A 20647-nucleotide genomic window follows, 5' to 3' on the forward strand; every position below is an offset into this window, starting at 1 on the left:
CGGGGGGGCCCAGGCCCCCCCAAGAAAAACCCCTCAAAAAAAAAAAAAAAAAAGAAAGAAAAAAAGTTATTTCTGCCATGAGTGAGAGAGAGAAACAGTGCCCTCACCATGACCCTCATGCTATGGCCCGCCCCAGCCTCAACCAACTCCAGATCATGGATACATGCATGTTCTGCCCACTGATTAGATTTTGTGTTTTTTTTGAGAAAGATTTTTGTTACAGTGCATGTTTCGAAGCACTTTCTGAAGAGACAGACAGAGAAACAGCAAGAAATCCCACCCCTGGTGGGGATGGCCATACAATAATCCCTCCTCTTCCATCCTCCTCTCAGGATTTTGGGCATTCATGCACACGTACCTGGTGTGATTTTTGAGCCTCCAGGTCCAGGACTTGAACCTGGCTGATTATGTGGAAGTCTGACGACATAACCATTTACCCCATCTTCAGGTCCCCCACTGATTAGATTTTAATGTGAAGTAAAAATATTTCTGCAACCCTTGCTTCATTAACCAAGTGATAAATGACTAAATTGAGGTTTTTTTGGTTTTTGGTTTGTTTGTTTGTTTGTTTGTTTGTTAAAGAAACTATCTATATCAGGCGCCAACAGGTGGCATTAGTGGTTAAACACTGGACTTCCACATGGCCGACCGTGGCTCAAGTCCTGGACCCAGAGGCTCAAAGGCTTGAAACTCTCAACAGTTATGTATGTATGCATGCATACCCAAAATCCCAAGAGGAGAATGGAGGAGAAGGGATTGCAGCATGGTCATTTCCCCAGAGGTAATTTCTCACTTTCTCTCTGTCTGTCTCTCCAGCGAGTGCCCTATAGCAAACATCTCTCTTTAAAAAAAAAAAAAGAAAGAAAGAAACAGGACTGGCAGGTGATGTGGTAGTTAAAATGCTGGACTCCCACATGGCTGACTGCGGTTTGAGTCCCAGACCTGGCAGCTTGCTTTCTCACTTTCCCTCTCTCTCTCTGTTTCTCTCTGGTCAAATTAAAAAAAAAAAAAAATTAAATAATTCTTTAAAAGACCTGGTGATTTCAAACTCATGCCAAGTGTGTGTGATGTGTGCCCAAAATCCAGAGAGGAGACTGGAGGAGAAGAGACTGTGACATAGCCATCTCCCTGAGGGATGATTTCTCACTTCTCTCTCTCTCCCTCTGTCTTTCCAATAATCACATGTACCAATAGGAAAAATCTCTCTAATAAAAAGAATGTATCTATATCTTCCCAATTCTCATCTATGACTGCCACCTAATCTTACATGTTTGTATTTCTTTTCTTTCTTTTTCTTTCTTTCAGTTTTTTGTTTGTTTGTTTGTTTGTTTTTTGAGAGATTTTTGCTATAGAGCGCATGTGCTTGTCAGAAAGACAGGGCGAGACAGAGAGACAGAAAACAAGAAATCACCCCCCAGGAGGGATGGCCACGCCGCAATCCCTTCTCCTCCATTCTGCTCCTCTCGGGATCTTGGGCACACACGCATACACGCCCAGTGTGAGTTTAAGCCACTGGGTCTGGGACTCGAAACATGGTCAACTACTTGGAATTCCAGCACCATAGCCATTACACCAACTGCTGGTCCCACATGTTTGTATTTCTATAGATATGACTCCTAGAAAAATGAAGCTACAACCACTGACATAAACTACTGACCTGCAAAACCAAGAAAGATTTTAAAACTACAAAAATAGTGAATGGGGGGTCAGCAGGTGGCATAGTGGTTGAGATGCTGTCAATTCTCCCCCAAAATAATCTGAAGTTTTAATTCCAATCAAACATCAAGGGGTTTTTTGAGAAGCTATGAAAAAAAGTATTGTAAAATTCATTAGGAAAAATAATTGTTCAATTAATGGGCGACTGCAGTTTGAGTCCCGGACCTGGGGTGGCTTTCTCTCTCACTTTCCCTTTCTCTATCTCTATGTCTCTTTCTGGTCAAATTTTAAAATAACAATAATTATTATAATAATAATAAATTAAATAATTTTTAAAAAGAAAACTCTGATAAAGCAGAATAATGCGGCAGTACATATCATTCCACTTTAAAAAAACAGTATTGTAAATTCACTCATATTGTGTTTTGGCTCAAAAAATGTGTTGAGCACTTACTATATACATTTACACTGTTCTAATCAAAGCGGGTAAAATTTAGCAATCTAACATATACTTGGATCTATTTGGGAAATTTTTTTTATTTTTTTATTTTTTTCTATTTGGGAATTTGGAATTTTTGCCAGTGGGTGTGTGCACTAGTCAGAAAAAAAGGAGAAAAAGGGAGAAAGCACCCCAAAGTGGGATTGACCACACCACATTCCCTTCTCCTCCATTTCTCTTTCCCATCGGGGTTTTGGACATGCACATACATGTACCTGAAATGTTTTTCAGGCTGCTGGGGCCAGGATTCAAATTGTGGTTGACCATGTGGGATCTGGCTCTTGTTTAACCGCTACACCATGGGGTGGCCTCTGTTTGGAAACAATATTTGATAAAGCTGGCTGGCATTTCAAGTCAGGAGAGAAACTGTAACTCTTGATAAGTGGTACTAATCATTTGAGGGGTGGGGGAAAAAGTTAGAATTCTAATTCACATTTTTGGTTTTGGGTTTTTTGGTTTTTTTTTTTTTTTTTTTTTTTTAAGAGAGATTTTTGTTATAGGGCCATGAGAAATAGAAAGTGAGAAATCACCTCCCAGGGAGGATGGCCTCACTGCAATCCCTTCTCCTCTAGTCTCCTCTCGGGATTTTGGGCACACATGCACATGTGCCCAATATAAGTTTTAAGCTGTTGGGTCCGGGACTTGAAACATGGTTGATTACATGGGAGCCCAGTGATGTAACCATTATGCCACCTCCTGATCCTGCCAGGTATTTTTCATTCTTCTTGGGCAAAGATTCAAACTACATGGTTAACATGTAAGATCCCATTCCCTTAACCACTAGGCCATGAAGCTGGCCCTGTAGGTGCTCATTTGTTTGAGTTCAGCAACCTTTCTAAAAACATGATATTGATACTAAGAAACCATATAAGAAAAAAGGACACATCCTTATATATTCAAATTGCCTTTGTCCCTATGTTTAAATCATATACTTATTTTTAAAATCTGACTTAGCAATCTTTGTCCTTTAATTAGAGAAATTAATCTCTCTCTCTCTCTCTCTTTTTGGAGAGGCTTTTGCTATAGGGCATGTGTGTTTGCCAGAAAGACAGAGACAAAGAGACAGAAAGTGAGAAATCACCCCCCAGGAGGCATAGCCAGGCTACAATCTCTTCTCCTCCATTTTACTCACAGGATCTTGGGCATGCACGCACACATGCCCGGTGTGAGTTTAAGCCACTGGGTCTGGGACTCGAGCCGCAGTCGACCACATGTGAGTCCAGCAACATAGCCATTATGCCAACTGCTGGTCTTGGGAAATTAATCTTTTTAAACATAATTACTGATAATTTGGTTTTAAACCAATCATTTTTTAAAAATTTATTCTACACATTCTTTGTCCCTTATTCTCATTTCTTGCTTTCTTTTAAGAGTTATAGTCCTACATCACTTAATGGAGATACATTCTGAGAAATGCATTGTAAGGCAATTCTGAGAAATGCATAGTAAACATCATGGATGATACTTACACAAATCTGGATGACACGCCTTATTACGCACTGGGCAGTATGGTATAGCCTATTATAATCTTACAGGATCACCATCATATATTTGGTCTGTGTTGACCAAAATATCATTATGAGGTACATGACAGTATCTATTATTCTACTTTCCTGTTACCTTACTATTTATACACTTTTATTAGTAGTAGCTCTTGACTTAATACAGTCTGCCTTAAATAATTACTGGTTGGGGACTGGCAGGTGGCATGGTAGTTAAGGAAGCTGGACTTCCACATAACCGACTGCAATTTGAGTCCTGGACCTGGCGGCTTGCTTTCTCACTTTCCCTCTCTCACTCTGTCCCTCTCTGGTCAAATTTAAATAAATAAAATAATTCTTTAAAAAAATAAGTATTGGTTGTCAGAAAAGTCATAAGCATTTTTGAAGAGAAAAACATGGAAAAAAATACGTCACAACTTTTCCAACAACCCAATATCACTTTTCGGTTCACACAGAGACCTACACCACTTAGCTCCAACAGTTGTCTCTCATCTTGTGTGCTGTTCTCATATCTCTTAATTCTACAATACTTGTGTTTGTCTGGGTCTTCTGAAGCAGATGCCACAACATGGGATAAAATGTGCAAGGCATTTTAGGGCGATTCTGTGGAAGGAAACAGAGCGGCTCAGGGAACCATCAGGCTGAGGTGCACATCTGAACCTGAGTTTGGCAGAGAAGGAAGAGAGGTTGCACGTAAGTGTCCTAGACCTCCTTACCATCTAAGGAAAGTTTGGTTAGCTGGTCAGGGCATTCCTAACCCTGAGTCAGCCATCAGAGGAACCCTACGAATTTTCAGGATGGGCCTACCTCGGTCTCTGCAGCTCTCAGTCACTGGCCAGAAGCATCCTGTGGGAAGCCCGGCTTCGGTGCTACAGGAAATTCATGCATGGCAGATTTTGAGCACTGTGGCTCTGGCCACTGGTCAGAAAATTATTGTTTTTAAACAGTTAATATTAGTGTAGTTTATCCCATGTAGTTACTGATTCTGCTGCTCTGCATTCACTCCTGCATACCTTGCTTCTCACCTGGGATCATTTTCTCCGCCTGAAGAATGTCCCTTCATACTTCTTTAAGTGCCAATTGGCTAATGACAAATTCTCTCAGTTGTATTTCATCTTTATTTGGGGGGATATTTTCACTGGGCATACAATTCTAAACTAGTAGTTATTAATTTTTTTCTATCACCTTAAAGATTATCATTTTATGCTTTTCTGGGTTCCCTCTCTTCTGTAGAAAAGTTACCTATCAGTCTTTTATTTCCTCCTTTGAAGATAATGTGTTGTTTCTCTGGATGCTTCCAATATTTTTCTCTCTGTCCTTTTTATTCCCCCCTCAGAAATCCTACTATGGTGTGTCCATGTTTGGTTTCTTTTTATTTATCCTTCTTGGGATTCACAGAGCTTATTGAGGGTGTGGTTTGATGACTCTTAATAGTTTGGGGAAATTCTTGAACAGTATCCTTCAAATACTGCTTTTTTCTTTTTTTTATAGGGCATGTGTGCTTGCCAGGGAGACAGAGAGACAAAAAGCAAGAAATCACTTCCTGGAGGGATAGCCACACCACAATTCCCTCTCCTTCATTCTCCTCTTGGAATTTTGGGCACACACATACACACATGGCCAGTGTGATTTTTAAGCTGCCAGGTCAGGGACTCGAACTGTAGTCAGCCATGTGGGAGTCTAGCGCCTTAACCAGTACACGACTTGCTGGTCCCAATAATGCCAATTTCTTAATAACAGTAAATGGACGTAGTAGGTCCATATGTAACCAGTACAGTTTTTATAAAAGTCACAAAACATAGTTTGTGCTATCAGATATTCTCAGATACTTTACATAAAGATGTTTAATTACTGCATTAAAATTCGTTCCAGTGCCAGTCCTGGCTTAGTGGTTAAGGGAGCCAGATTCCATGTGACTGATTGAGATTGGAGTTCAGACCCCAGAAGGGTGAAAAACATACTGGACACATGCGCTTTCATGTCCCAAGTCCTGATAGGACAGAGAAATGGAGAAGACTGTGGTGTGACCCCACCCGATTGGGGGGAAGGGTGGTGCTTTTTCTCTTTCCTTCTCTCTCTGTCTCTCTGTGGCAAACATATGCACCCTCTAGCAACAACAACAAAAGACAGTTCTAAAGACAGGTTGGAAGCCACTTGGGAGGCTCAGATTCAGTTTCCAGACAAACCTGAACAAGCCTCGTGAAGTTTCATGCACCTGTTATCCTTATTAATTGGGAGGGTGGGTATGAAGATTTGACACTGGAAAGACCCTGCCAAAAATACCTATCTTCTATCTCTCTTCCTTTCCCCCTCTCTCTCATATTATATAAAAAATAAATAAATAAATAAAAATTTTTAAGTTATAAAGAAACACTTACCTTTCGTTTAACATGGTTAATTGACCACAAGTGTTTTTTTCCCCCTCTCCCTCAAAATCTTACTATAATGACAGTAAAGGAGGAAAATATAAAGTAATTCACAAAGACAAAAGAGCTATTCCCATGATAATATGGAGATTAAAAGAAAAATCTCACAGCAAGTCTGTATCCAAATTGTGATTTTTCTGACATCTCAAATCAAAAGAAAATTGACTTCCATATAAAATAATGCTCTGCCTGCAGTTAGTCATGGAAGCTACCAACTATTTTATGTTAATGACAACAGATTTATACAAGTCGCTATTCTCTTATCCAGTTTCTCCACGACATAGCCATGGCTTCAAGTTCAAGAAAAATAACTTGCTGAATTTATAGATAAGTTTTTATAGAAGTAATATCATTCCATTAATTTTAAAAAACACAGGGGAGAAAGAGAAGTACCACCTAAAACAGTCCTTAAAAAACTAAATGATAAAACAAAAACCTGCCATTCACCTCTATCTACCAGGCGCATAGCTTCGACACCTAGTGAGAGCTAAAAATGACTCAAATCCAAATTCCTGTAAGTAGCAAGTTTTAATAAAAACCGTGTCAGAACCATAAAACTGTGATAATATAGGTATTATAAAAATGTTTTCTATATTCAAAACCTACAATTCTCGAAATGAAAGGAGGATTTACATGATCACTTGAGCAGGACAGCTGTAAGTAATCCACTAGCAAGCATTGAATAAGTACTGAGATGTGGTGGCAGGGTTCAGTAAAATGAATGCAAAACACAGGGTGTGATTTCATTGCAATTTAAACTGGTTATTTAAAATACATGAGTGAATATAGATACAATTTGGATATACCTGCAGCACAGTTAATAGCTATCAGGGCGGGACAGCAAGAAAGGAGAGGTAGGCTCCTCTATCTAGAAAAATCTATGGAAAAATTAACCATAATGTACCAGTAGACAATTTTCTCTGAAAGTATTGGAAAGACATTTATGCTTTGGGCAAAGCACAGAAAACTAGATTAACTGTACTTCACACTTGGGAAGATACATCTGTTGCTATAATCATGTATGCATTTCAAATCTCTGATTCTGTTATTCTGTAGCTAAATATAAGAGAAGTAATTATTATGATGCAGTGGCTAATTCGTTTATAATTATTTCTACCTGTTCTTCTTCCTTCTGTCCAATTAACCTACACCCTAGGATTCTTGACATTTTCCTCTACATCTTAATTAGTCATTGTTGTTCTTTATTTTTTAAGAATACCTGCTAATTTTATTTCCTGAGTCTTTAAGTTTATTGCCAGGAAAAATATACAACAGTGATCTTTGTTCAACTATCTGCAAATTACAATTTAATTCAATTCAACTAACAATTCTTTGTTAATGTATGCAACATTTATTAAGCATACAATATACTACTACAAAACACTGAACTAGAAGCTGAGAGAACAATAAGGACAAACAAGAAAATCCATTTCCCCCCATTTCATACAGAAAAGAAAGAACACGTTTTCTCTCTTTTAAAAGTGAAAATAGTACCTACTTCACACGGGTGCTTAAAGAAGATAATGTAAGTAAATTACCTACTGCGGCGTCTAGCCTTTGAAAAGCATTAATAACTGGGAGTAGGTAGGACTGTAATTGCCACAGCTCATCTTCTTTTACAATGATAATGTTTAAAATGAAAATCCTTAGTGTGACCTGCTTTAGCATTTTCTAAATACCTACCCATATGGGGGAGGAGGGGAGAATCTTAAATAACCTACTTATAACATGATAAACCAGGCCAGGCATGGCCTGGTGATTAAGAGAGCTGAATCCCATGTGGCCAACCTTGAGGTTCAAGTCCAGGACCTGTCAGAAAAACATGTTAGGCATGTGTGCATGCATGGCTAAAATCCTAAAAGGATGGAAAATGGAAGAGAAGGTATTACAGAGGGATCATTCCTCACTGGGGTATTTTCTCCCTCTCTGTCCCTCTGTCTCTTTCTGGCAAGTACACATGCTACCTGGCAAATTAAAAAACAAACAAAACAAACGAACAAAAAAAGCCAACAACGACATTAAGAAATTTTTTTTTTTTTTGAGAGATTTTCACTGTAGGGCGCGTGTGCGCGCCAGACAGAGAGAGACATAGAGACAGAAAGCGAGAAATCACCCCCCAGGGGGGATGGTCACGCCGCAATCCCTTCTCCTCCATTCTCCTCTCGGGATCTTGGGCACGCACGCACACGCGCCCGGCGTGAGTTTTAAGCCACCGGGTCCGGGACACGAACCGCGGTCGACTATGTGGGAGTCCAGCGACATAGCCATTACGCTAACTGCTGGTTCCCACGACATTAAGAAATTTTACAGAAAAGATTTTTTTTAATTTATTAAGGAATTATTTTGATCCTTTTGTGGTTCATAAGCGTGATGATTGGGTGTTCACACCTGTGCGTGACATATGCCTCCCTCCTGTTACGACGCCTGTACCCATCTGACGTGAAAAAAAAAAGAATTATTTTATTTAACTTAATTAATTAATTAATTAATTAATTAATTTAAATTTGACCAGAGAGGGACAGAGTGAGAGAAAGGGGGAAAGCGAGAAAGCAAACTGCCAGGCCCAGGACTCAAACTGTGGTCGGCCATATGGGAGTCCAGTGCCCTTAACCACCACACCTGACCTGCCAGCCCCAAGAAATTTTACAGAAAAATTTTCAAATGGTAAGATATCCTTCTGGGGCCAGCCTATGATCTGGACATTAATAAGAGGGCTGGATCCCCCAAAACAACCTTGTAGTTAGAGTCCAGGACCAGCTGCTTGAAAAACATACTAGGTCCTTATGCATGCATGTCCAAAATTCCAAAAGGAAGGAAAAACAGAGGAGAAGAAATTGCAGCATGACTAAACCCTATGCAGGGCAAGGTGCTTTTCCCCTCTCCCTCTCTCTGTGCCTCTCTCTGGTGAGCACAAGTACCCTCTGGCAAATTAAAACAATAATAATATTCATCTGAAAATTAAAATACAAGAAACATATTAACGACTTTGAAAACCATAATGCTGGGACCAGCAGATGGCATAAAGGTTACGTAACAGAACTCCCAGGTAGTTGACTGAGGATCAACTCCTGGACACAGTGGCTTAAAACTTATACCGGGCACATGTGCATGCATGCCCCAAAATCTCAAGAGGAGACTGAAGAAGCAGGGATTGAGGTGTGGCCATCCTCCTAGGAGGTGGGGGGTTGATTTCTTGCTTTCTGTGTCTCTGTCTCTTGGGCATGTAAGTAACCCATAGGAAAAAAGATCTCAAAAAAAAAAAAAAAGAAAGAAAGAAAAAAGAAAAAAGAAAGCCATAATGTTAAAGCCTTCCAAAAATATTGTCACAAAATTTTTTTCTATTTTAACAAATAACTAACAGGACAGCAGGTATAATGTTAAGGCGCTGGACTCTCACATGGTCAACCACGGTTTTAGTCCTAGACCAGGCAGGTTGAAATTCACAGTAGACATGTGTGCATGCATGCCTAAAATCCCAAGAAAATAGAGAAAAAGGGGCTGAAGCACGGTCATCCCTCCTGGCAGCTTTCTGTCTCTCTGGCAAGAGCACATGCCCTATAGCAAAAATATCTCCAATAATAATAATAACATATAATTAATTTGCTTAATGACTACCTGAACAGCAAACATTACCTGGCCCACCTCTGAGTAGTTGCTTTCTCAGTGATACATAAAACTATTTTTAACCCTCAAATGAAGGAAAGTATTTCAATCACACATCTTTATTAGTGGAATGATCCTTTTAGCAATTATCGCTCACTTACAATCTAAATAAAAGCTACTTTAGGAGATGGCGCTTCTCTGCAGGCTGAGTGTCCTCTGCAGTGCCCAGGGTGGTCGAGCTCTATTCCTGTGAATCCCAGTGATCAGTCCAGCTCATGTCTCTGTATTTCTCCAGGACCAGCCTACCCCAAGATGGTGTAGAGCATAGGGAGTCCAGCACATTCACCTGTCACCAAACCACCACTCTGGTTCCAAGGCTGCATCTCTCCACTGGACTGGTGAGAGAGTTGTCAGTGTTTTGCTCCTGGGCCTGCTTCTAGCTGCTTATCTGAATCCTTGCTCAGCGATGGACTACTCCCTGGCTGCAGCTCTCACTCTCCATAGTCACTGGGGCCTTGGACAAGTTGTTACTATGTTCATGGGGATGCATCACAGAAAGCTGCCAAAGCAGGCCTTTTGGCACTCTCAGCTTTAACCTTTGCCGGGCTTTGTTCTTTCAACTGTCATGCGCAGGCATCTGCAAAGCTGTTACCATGCTGTGGAAGCTCTGACTTTTTTGATGTAATACCTTAAGAATTGATCGTATGCCTCTTTGCCTTGCTCTGTCATGCTATTCAGCTCACAATAAGGAGGAAACAATAGATAAGTTCATTGGTGGACAGGTCTCCTAATCATATGGTTATTTTCAGAATTCAGTTATTGAAGAAAAGGTTTGAAAGGTATCCAGAAATTGTAAGACCGAGTTCTGTATTCTGGTGAGTTAGTGGGGTTGTCTCCACACTTCTCATAAGACTCACAGTATAATTAAACATTGTATAAGAGCTTTTGCTATTTAATTTATCAATCTCTTGAAGAGAATTCAGCTTTATTACTATCAATACATGATCAAAGTTCTACATTTGTCCTGGGAATAGTGGACAAAGTGCGAGAGTGGGAATAGTGGACAAAGGGAAAGACTATGACGTCATGAGTAGACTATTAGAAATTAGACAGGTGTTTAATTTTTGAAAACTCCTTCTCCTCTGTTATACCAGCTACTGATAGTTACATATCCTACAGAAACTTTAAAATGAGGGAATACTAATACCACATATGAAGAACTTTCCATGCTAGGAAGAAAATCTTAAGAGAGCTTCTGAATACAGAAAAGTCCATTTAGGGAAGAAGTCCACCTTGTGGATGTGTCAAAATGTTACAAATTCTGAATCAAGATGTAATGTTTAAATACATTATATTTGTCCTAAAATTATCTGCCCACAAATGTAAAATTATAAGAAATGAATAGTTATTTTCCCACTATGGGAATTTCTAATGTGAAAGTGTATTCTAAAAAAAAAAGTTTCTTAAAAAAATAAAATATTATATAATAAAAAAAAAAGCAACTTCATTGGAATTATTTCAAAGCAAAGGGAGAAAGCACATAGAAATCTTTTTATTATTTTTTTTAAATTTGTTACAGAGTGTGTGAGCTTGCCAGAGACAAAGAGAGGGAGAAAGGAAGTACCACCTAGGGGATAGCTGGCCTATAGCACAGCAGGTAATCACCATGCATTGGGAGCTGGACCCCAAATGGCCACCTGAGGTTCAAATCCCAGCTCCAGTGGCTGAAACTGAAAAATATCATGGGCTCAAGTATGTGCATGCTCAAGATCCTGACAGGAGAGTACGACCCAGGGGAGATGGCCATGCTGCAATCCCTTCCCCTCCATCCTCCTCTCAGGATTTTGGGCATGCATACACACATGCCTGGTGTTTTTCAAGTCACCAGGTCTGGGACTTGAATCATGCAGCTGGCCACGTGGGATCCAGCTGCTTTAATCACAGTGCCACAGCTGGCCAAAGCTAGTTTTATACAGTAGTAATCTGATATAAAAATGGGAAAAAGATATTAATAAATAGTAAATCTACCAAAAAATTAAAATCTTCAATCATTTTAAGAATATGCCTAATCTCACTAATAAAAAAATGGAATAATAACATGTGATATTTGCCTACAAAATTTATAATTTTTGAAAAAATAATATATTTATAAGTAGACTAGGAAATGGACACTCAAATATTCCTGGTAGAAATTCAAATTGATACAATCTTCCTGGTGGTCATTTCGGTAATGTGTGCATGTGTGGGTTTTTAAAATTATTTATTTATTTATTTTTAAAGATTTTTTGCTATGGGGTGCATGTGCTTGCTGGAGAGACAGACAGAGAGACAGAACATGAGAAATGACTCCACAGGGGGGATGGCCACGCTGCAATCCCTTCTCCTCCATTCTCCTGTCAGGATTTTGGGCACTCACATATGTGTGCCCGGCATAAGTCTTGAGCTGCTGAATCTGGGACTTGAACAGTGGTTGACTACGTGTAAGTCCAGCAACGTAAGCATTGCACCATCTGCTGGTCCCTATTTATTTTATTTTATTTTATTTTATTTTTATTTTCTATTTACTACCAGGCACAGTGCCCCCAGAGACAGACAGAAACAGAGACAGAGAGCGGGAGAACAGTGAGAAAGCAAGCCGCCAGGTCTGGGACTAGAACTGCAGTCAGTCATGTGAGAGTCTAGCACCTTAACCACCACACCACCTGCTGGCCCCGGCAATGTGTTTTAAAAATAATGTAATGTGCATTATGCTTTGAATCTACATTCTACTTCTAAAAATTATTCTTTTTTAAATTTTATTTTATATTTTCTAGAAGGCATATGTGCTGGCAAGAGACAGTGTGAGGAAAAGCAAGAAAGCATTCCAGTGGGGCATGGTCACAATACCATTCTTTCTCCTCCATTTCTCTATCTTTTCAGGATTGGGGGCATGTACACACACACCTGGCATGTTTTTGAAGCTTCAGGTAGGTCTGGGACTTGAACAGCACCATCGGTCATGTGCTATGTAGTACCTTAACCTTTAGGCAGTAAGTCTAGCCCTTCTAAAAACTTATTCTAAGAAAATAATGATGAATGAGAGTAAAGATAAGTTATAGTATATTATATAACTTTTAAAGATAAAAGCTTAAAATAACCTAGATAACAGGAATTTGATAACTAAAGTACAAGTCATACAATCAACTTAATTATACAATATTGAAATACAACCCTAGAAATAAATATCAAAATAATAGAATACTACGCATTTGTTAAAAATGAGATAATCCTATATATATATTGACATTGAATAATCTATATTATATATTGCTAACTAAAAACAAGCATAGAGCCAGCAGGTGGCCTGGTGGTTTAGGCACAGGATCCCATATGGTCAATTGTGTGGTTCGAAGCAGCCTGCAAAGCCATGCCCTGCCCATGTATGCGTATGCCCAAAATCTCAAGAGAATGGAAGAGAAGGCACTGGCACATGGACACATGGCTATCCCCCTCGGGGAGTGGTTTCTCGTTCTTCCTCTTCCTCTGTCTCTCTCTGGTGAGCACACACACCCTATAACAACAAATATAATACTAATAGGAGCTTCCACGATTCGAGTCCCAGAACTGGTAGCTTGCTTTCTCACTTTCTCTCTCTCTCTTTCTCTCTCTCTGTGTGTGTGTGTGTGTCTGATCAATTTAAAATAAATGAATAACTAAAATTAAATTTTAAAAAATTCTAAAATAAATAAACAAAAATATTAATAGGAGCTAAAAAAACAAACAAACAAAAAAAACCCTTAGGGTTAAAAATATGAACTTGACCTTCAAAAGGATCATTCTGACAATTGTATATTTCATTTATTGCCAAAGAAGCTCACAATATCATAATGTTCTCTATTTTAATAAACTACATTTTTACTAAGTATAATTCCTCAAAAGAGATTTTACCATTCCCATATTAGATATATACAAAATGTAACCATCGTTCTGACACGACTCAAATGCTGAAATTACCTTTATGTTTATTTAGAAGCTTGTAGCCCTCACAGTATCTTCCTGATGAAGTCATCATCTTGGCTGTGTCAAGATAAGAGTAAGCTGCAGCAAAATCAAACTCCTTTTTACCATCCCACCAACCTTTCTGCTTAGCATAGTTTCTCATGTCTGGGTGTTCCCGATCAATCTTCGTTGTTATAGAAAGCTGATTAGAAATATTACGAACACCATCTATTTTCAAAGAGTAAGAGGGGAACAGAGAAGAAAAATCTTATTTCACATAAAGGATCTCTCTGTACATTATAATTCTTAATTACTAAATGTATACACAGGCTTAGTCTAAGAAGATGTATCATGTGCAAAACTGTAGTATAATACCACAACTAGATGCTGGTATTGATATAGTCAAGATACAGAATATCTCCATCAGCACGAAGACCCCTCATGTTTCTCTCATAGCTGCACCTACTTATCTCCCACCTTTAACCCCTCACTAGCCCCCAGCCACCACCAGTTTGTTCTCCATTTCTGCAACTGCCATTAAAGAATGTTATATAAATGAAATCATATAGTACATAAACTTCTGGCTTTTTAAAACTTTTTTGTACTGTTTTACTATAGGGCAGGTGTGCTTGCTGGAGACGGGCAGAGAGAGAGAAAGTGAGAAATCGCCCCTCAGGAGGATGGTCAGGCTGCAATCCTTTCTCCTCTGTTCTCCTCTCAGGATCTGGGGTATGCACGCACATGCGCCTGGCATGTTTTTTTAGGCTGCTGGGCCCAGGACACAGACTGCACAGTTAGCCGTGTGTGATCCGGCCAACTTAACCACCGCACCACATGGATGGCCCACTTTGGGCTTTATTTACTCAGCATAATCCTCTGAAGATTTATCTTGGTTATTGTATATATCAGTAGTCCATTCCTTTTATTGCTGAATGGTATTGCATGGCATGGATGTACTACTGTTTGTTAATCATTAACAAATTAAAAGACTTTTGAGTTGTTTCCAATTTTTAACTATCATGGAAAAAAGCTATTATAAATACTTGTATACAGCTTTTTTAAAAAAACTATTTTCCAGAGTAGCTGCCTGTATAGGGTATGGATTTCAAAACTGTTTTGCACCAATCTAAACACATATTTGAATTCCACTTTTTCCATGAACTTTTTAAAAAATAATTATTTACTTAATTTTATTATTATTATTGTTATTATTGCTATTATTTTCAATTTGACCAGAGAGAGAGAGAGAAAGGAAAAAGAAAGTGAGAATGCAAGCCTCCACGTCTAGGACTTGAACTGTAGTCGGTCATGTAGGAGTACAGCACCATTAAAAACCATGGCACCTGCCGACCCCTTTGCATGAACTTTTAAAAGTACCTTCATACATTCTTCTTAACAATGTATGACTGATCCAGTCTCCACATTCCCACCAGCATTTGGTGATGTGATTACTCTAGTCATTCAGATAGTGATATCTCACTGTGCTTTTTTACTCTGTGTTTTCCTAATGGCTAGTGATACTAAACATCTTTTCAAGTGCTTATTTGACATCTGTATCTCCCTTTAATGATATATATAACCCTGAAATGGTTCTTCATATCTTTCACCCATTTTCTAACTGAATATTTTTAATGTTGAGTTTTAGCTGTTTTTCATATATTTTAGATACTAGTCTTTTCTATGAGTTACTTTCTAAAAATAAGTCTAGAATAGAAATATAAGCTTTCCAAGAATTGTGGCACTAAGATATAAGTAAAGCTTTCAACTAAAAATATAAAATAGAAAAAAATAAAAATTGAAAAAAAAAAAAAAAAAACCAGAAAAAAACCACACGCCTGTTCTAAAGAGATCAGAATAGGGTCAACCTGTGGCCTGGTGGTTAAGGGAGCCGGATCTCACATTGCCAACTGTGCAGTTTGAATCTTGGACGTGGTGGCTTGAAAAACACACCAGGTGCATGTGTATGTGTACTCAAAATCCCAACAGGGTAGAGAAATGAAGCAGAAGGGATTGTAGCATGAACATCCACTGAGTGTGCTTTCTCCCTCCCCCTCACTCTCTCTGTCTCTCTCATAACTGCACATGTCCTCTGACAATTTTTTTTTATTCTTTTTGTTTTGATAGTTTGTTGTTTTTTTTTTGCCTTAGGGCACATGCGCTCACCAGAGAAACAGAGACAGAGAGACAGAAAGCAAGAAATCACCCCCAGGGCGGGGATGGTCATGCCGCAATCCCTTCTCCTCCATTCTCCTCTCAGGATCTTTGGCACGCACACACATGCACTCGGGGTGAGTTTAAGTTACCGGTCCAGGACTCAAATCGCAGTCAACTGCATGGGAGTCCAGCAACATAGCCATTATACTAACTGCCGGCCCCCCTCTGACAAATTCTAAAAAAGAAAAGAGATCATAATAGATTAAACAGATTATGATAAATGGAAATTGATGATCTTTTTAAAACCAATTAAAATGATAGTCTGCCAAGTACAAATTAGTTAAATTACTCCGTCATACTTGGGATAGTCTCACTACAAAACCAACTTGAGTCCTGGAAGAATTGAAGTCAAAAGAAAAGAATTTTCCATCTAATAAGTGATTCTCTACAGTTTAACAATTTTGTTCTTGGTTCTTTTATTTTTTCAAAGAGAGATTTTTGTTTTAGGGTGCACGCACTTGCTGGAGAGACAGAGAAAGACAAAGAGACAAAAAGTAAGAAATCATCCCTCAGGGAAGGATGGCCAAGTCACAATCCCTTCTCCTCCATTTTCCTCTTGGCATGACTCTTAAGCCACTGGGTACAGACTTGAACCACGGTCAACTACGAGGGAGCCCAGTGACATAACCATTAAGCCATTTGCTGGTCCCATTCTTGGGTTCATTTAGAAATAGGAAATTGACAAAATTAATCTACATCTGGATAACCAGGCCCAATAAACATATTCATTTTGTAAGGCAAAGTGAGACATTTTCAACAGACTGTATTTATTCACTTCTCTGTTGCATGTAGCACATTTAATAAAATTGAAAGTGTTCAACGCGGGGCAGTAGGTGGCGTGGTAGTTAAGGGTACTAGACTCCCACATGGCTGGCCATGGTTTGAGTCCCGGACCTGAGGCTCGCTTTCTCACTTTCCCTCTTTTTCTCTCTCTCTCCCCCTAGCTCTGTCCTCCTCTGGTCAAATTAAAAAATAAGTAAGTATATAAATAAAGTTAAGGGGCCAGCAGGTGGCATGGTAGTGAAAGGCGCTGGGTTCCCACACTAGCAACCACGGTTCAAGTCCTGAACCTGGTGGCTTGCCTTCTCACTTTCCCTCTATCTCTCTCTGTCTGTGTGATCAAACTGGAAAATAATAATAATCTTAAATTTAAAAAATAAAGTTAAATAAAATAATTATTTAAGAAAAGTGTTCAATAGTACAATAGTCCAAGTTACCACAGTAAGAAAAATAGCCTTAAGTTCTATTTTATGCTATTTTTTTTTTTTGAGAGAGAGATTTATGCTATAGGGTGTATGCACTTGCTGTAGAGACAGAAAACAAGAAACCACCCCTTAGGAGGGATTGCCATGCCACAATCCATTCTCCTCCAGTCTCCTCTTGGGATTTTGGGAACACATGCATACATGACCAGTATGAGTTTTAAATCACCGAGTCCGGGACTTGAACCTTGGCTGGCTACATGGGAGTCCAGCAACATAACTATTCTGCCCTCTGCTGGTCCCTCTATTTCACATTTTAATAAACATGCATGCCAAACATAAACTAAAATGCCCATCAAAACAACCGAGGGCCAGCTGGTGGTGTGGCTGTTTAGGCAGCTATATGACCGGCTGACTGCATTGACTGAGTCCTGGACCTAGTGGCTTAGAAACACACCAGGCATGTATACCTTCACTCCCAAAATCCCAAAAGGAAAATGGACCAGGGATTACAGCATGACTATCCTTATGAGAAGTGTTTTCTCACATTCTGTCTCTCTGTCTCTCTCTCTGGTAAGCGCATGCACCCTCTAGTAAATTAAAAAAACAAAACTGTAAATGACCTATTTTAGAAAATAACATCCAAATCCTTCAAAACATGAGGTTATCTTCAAGAGCTGTCAGCTCACAATGACCTTTCCTTTCTCAAAATTTTCACAGCATCTATGCTTCTGTATGATTCATACATCATTTAATATTTCCACATGTGTATCTTATCTCCCTAGTAAAACTAGGAGTCTAGGAGGTAGATACACAGAGGCATATGACTATGCTTGAAAGCAAGGCTATGCTCCAGTGAAAGAACCTGGGTAAGAATGAGGAGGAGTGGGGCCAGCAGACAGCGTAGTGGTTACATTGCTGGACTCCCACATGATTGATCATGGTTCGACGCAGTGGCTTGAAAATCACACAGGGTACATGTGCATGAGTGCCTAAGATCCCATGAGGAGAATGAAAAAGGGACTGTGGGATTGTGGCGTGACTATCCCCCCAGGGGGTAATTTCTCACTTTCCTTCTCACTATCTCTGTCTCTCTCTAGGGAGTGCATGCACCCTACAGCAAAATCCTCTATTTAAAAAAAGAATCAGGAGGGAAAGACTTAAGTTCCAAGTTTTTTTTTCCCCCAAAGAATTATTTTACTTAACTTTAATATTTATTTATTTATTTATTTATTTTAATTTGACCAGAGAGTAACAGAGAGAGAGAGAGAAGGAAAGTGAGAAAGCAAGCCCCCAGGCCCACTACTCACACCATGACTGGTCATGTGGGAGTCCAACGCCCTTAACCACCTTGCAACCTGTCAGCCCCTAAATTCCAAGTCTTTTTATCTTTACCTTAAGTCACTTTTACATCTCTGGTTTCCTCCCTTGAAAAATCAATAGAATAGGGACCAGCAGTTAGCATAATGGCTATGTTGCTGGACTCCCACGTAGTTGACCACGGTTCGCGTCCCGGACCCGGTGGCTTAAACTCACACCGGGCGCGTGTGCGTGCGTGCCCAAGATCCCGAGAGGAGAATGGAGGAGAAGGGATTGTGGCGTGGCCATCCCCCCTGGGGGTGATTTCTCGCTTTCTGTCTCTCTGTCTCTCTCTGTCTGTCTGGCATGCACATGCACCCTATAGCAAAAACCTCTAAAAAAAAAAATCAACAGAATATATGAATACAAAAAAAAACCAGGGAAAAGTAAAAGCAGCACATTCTACAATAATAAAAATGTGTTGTTTTACCCAATGATGTAAAATCTTTATGTTTTACTATTATATCCCTTCTAACTACCAACCCACATCGCCCATCCCCAATCCATACCCTTTTGCTCACCTCCATACTTACACATGAGAAAATTTTAGAATTCAACCCAAAGTTAAAAGAGGAAGAAACAGTAATGGATTATTATTTTTTTAAGAATTATTTATGTATTACAACATTTGTTATTATATTTTTTAATTTGACCAGACAGAGACAGAGTGAAAGTGAAAGTGAGAAAGCAAGTCACCAGGTTCAGGACTTGAACCCCGGTCAGTCATGTGGGAATCCAGCACCTTTAACCACCATGTCACCCACCAGCCCCCCAGTAAGGGATTATTAAAAAGCAAAAGAATACTATAAAAGACATGAGCTGTTGCACACAAAGTATATTAGGTTATATTAAACTCATATTCCCAGAGATTTTGCTACCTTTTTGTCTTTTTCAAGAAAGTTCTTAGAGGGCCAGCAGATGGTATGGTAGATGAGGTACTAGATTCCCACATGGCTGACCACAGTTCAAGTCCCGGGCCTGGTCACTTGCTTTCTCTTTCTCTTTCTCTCTGCCTGTCTCTGGCAAGTATGTGTGCCCCTATAACAAACTTAAAATAATAATAAAATAAAAAATAAATTATTTTAACGTTAAAAAAAAAAAAAAAAGAAAGCTCTTAGGGCCAGCAAATGGCGTGGTGGTTAAGGTGCTGGATCCCACATGATCAACTCTCCAGTTCAAGTCCTGGACCTGGTAGCCTTAAAACATACCAGGCACATATAAGAGTGTGCCCCAAATCCTGAGAGAATGGAGGAGAAGGGATTATGGAGGAGCCATCCCTGGTGGGGTGATTTCTCACTTGCCCTCTCACTCTATCTTTCTCTGCCTCTCTCCAGTGAGCACATGCACCCTATAGCACAGAAGAAAAATGAAGTGCTTCACAGTGCTCTTTCACTGTTCTTTCTAGCTTTTAAATTTTCCTTACAGATTAGTCTTCCTTTGTACTGGATTATAAACCTTGAAAGACAATTAAATGCAGTATCTACAGTTGGGGCATATTTTATTAATTGTGAAACAAGTTAAATCACAAAACGTTCTCCATACCTTGTACTTTTTCTGCTGCCCAGTACTTCCCTGCAGTCTCCAGAACCCAGGCTTCCTGCCTGTCAGCTATCAGGAAACTATTGTGATAGCTAAATAGCATTTCACCCTCTGTACAGTTTCCACCTTGACCATATTTTTCTAGTAAATCAACAATGACATCAAGCGCTTTTTCAGCTGTATCAGCTCTTTCAAGACCAAGCCTAAAATAAAAATATTAAAATTCTGATTAAAATGAATTTCCATTACTCTTCTTAAATGATTTCATGTTCGTGAGATTTTGTGTTTACATTTAAAGTAAAAATTATTTCAAGTTAACTGATAAAATGAAATCTTACTTAAACTTATCTTTCCTAAGTCAGTTTGGAGTCATAAAAACAAAGTCACTGGAATTAAATGAATCCATGTTCAAATTTCAACTTGGTAATTTACTAGCAAGTTACTTTGTCTCTGAGCCTCAAATACTACACTTATGAAATAATGATAATAATATATATATCCCAGGAGGTTATTGTGAGAATTAGTTAAGGTGTGATAAAGTACATTAGATACTTCCAATGAATCATAATTTCTAACTCCTTCCTTTTTCTCAATTTCTAATATTTCTTTTTTTTTTTTTTTTGGGGGGGTTTTACCCAAAGGGCCCGGGGGCCCGCCAGCAAGACAGAG

At 39.1% G+C, this 20647-nt stretch overlaps 1 protein-coding gene and 2 pseudogenes across 2 annotated transcripts in view; 2 read left to right on the forward strand and 1 right to left on the reverse strand.

The window, feature by feature from the left end:
• SCRN3 (secernin 3) overlaps positions 1–20647 on the reverse strand; it is a 36067-nt gene that overhangs the window by 7971 nt on the left and 7449 nt on the right. The window contains exons 4-5 of one of the 2 annotated variants that reach the window (XM_006151123.3): positions 19982–20181; positions 13680–13892 (exon numbers count right to left, since the gene is read on the reverse strand). In XM_006151123.3, coding sequence (XP_006151185.1) covers positions 13680–13892; positions 19982–20181 — 413 coding nt within the window. The remainder of the gene's footprint in view (positions 1–13679; positions 13893–19981; positions 20182–20647) is intronic. The other variant, XM_027772908.1, reaches the window with a different exon arrangement.
• Positions 8430–8523, forward strand: LOC114008251 (uncharacterized; annotated as a pseudogene).
• Positions 9860–10725, forward strand: LOC102478596 (succinate dehydrogenase [ubiquinone] cytochrome b small subunit, mitochondrial pseudogene; annotated as a pseudogene).

The sequence above is a fragment of the Tupaia chinensis genome, unplaced genomic scaffold, assembly GCF_000334495.1.
Source record: "Tupaia chinensis unplaced genomic scaffold, TupChi_1.0 Scaffold000314_1, whole genome shotgun sequence".
In the NCBI taxonomy this organism is placed as follows: Eukaryota; Metazoa; Chordata; class Mammalia; order Scandentia; family Tupaiidae; genus Tupaia; species Tupaia belangeri.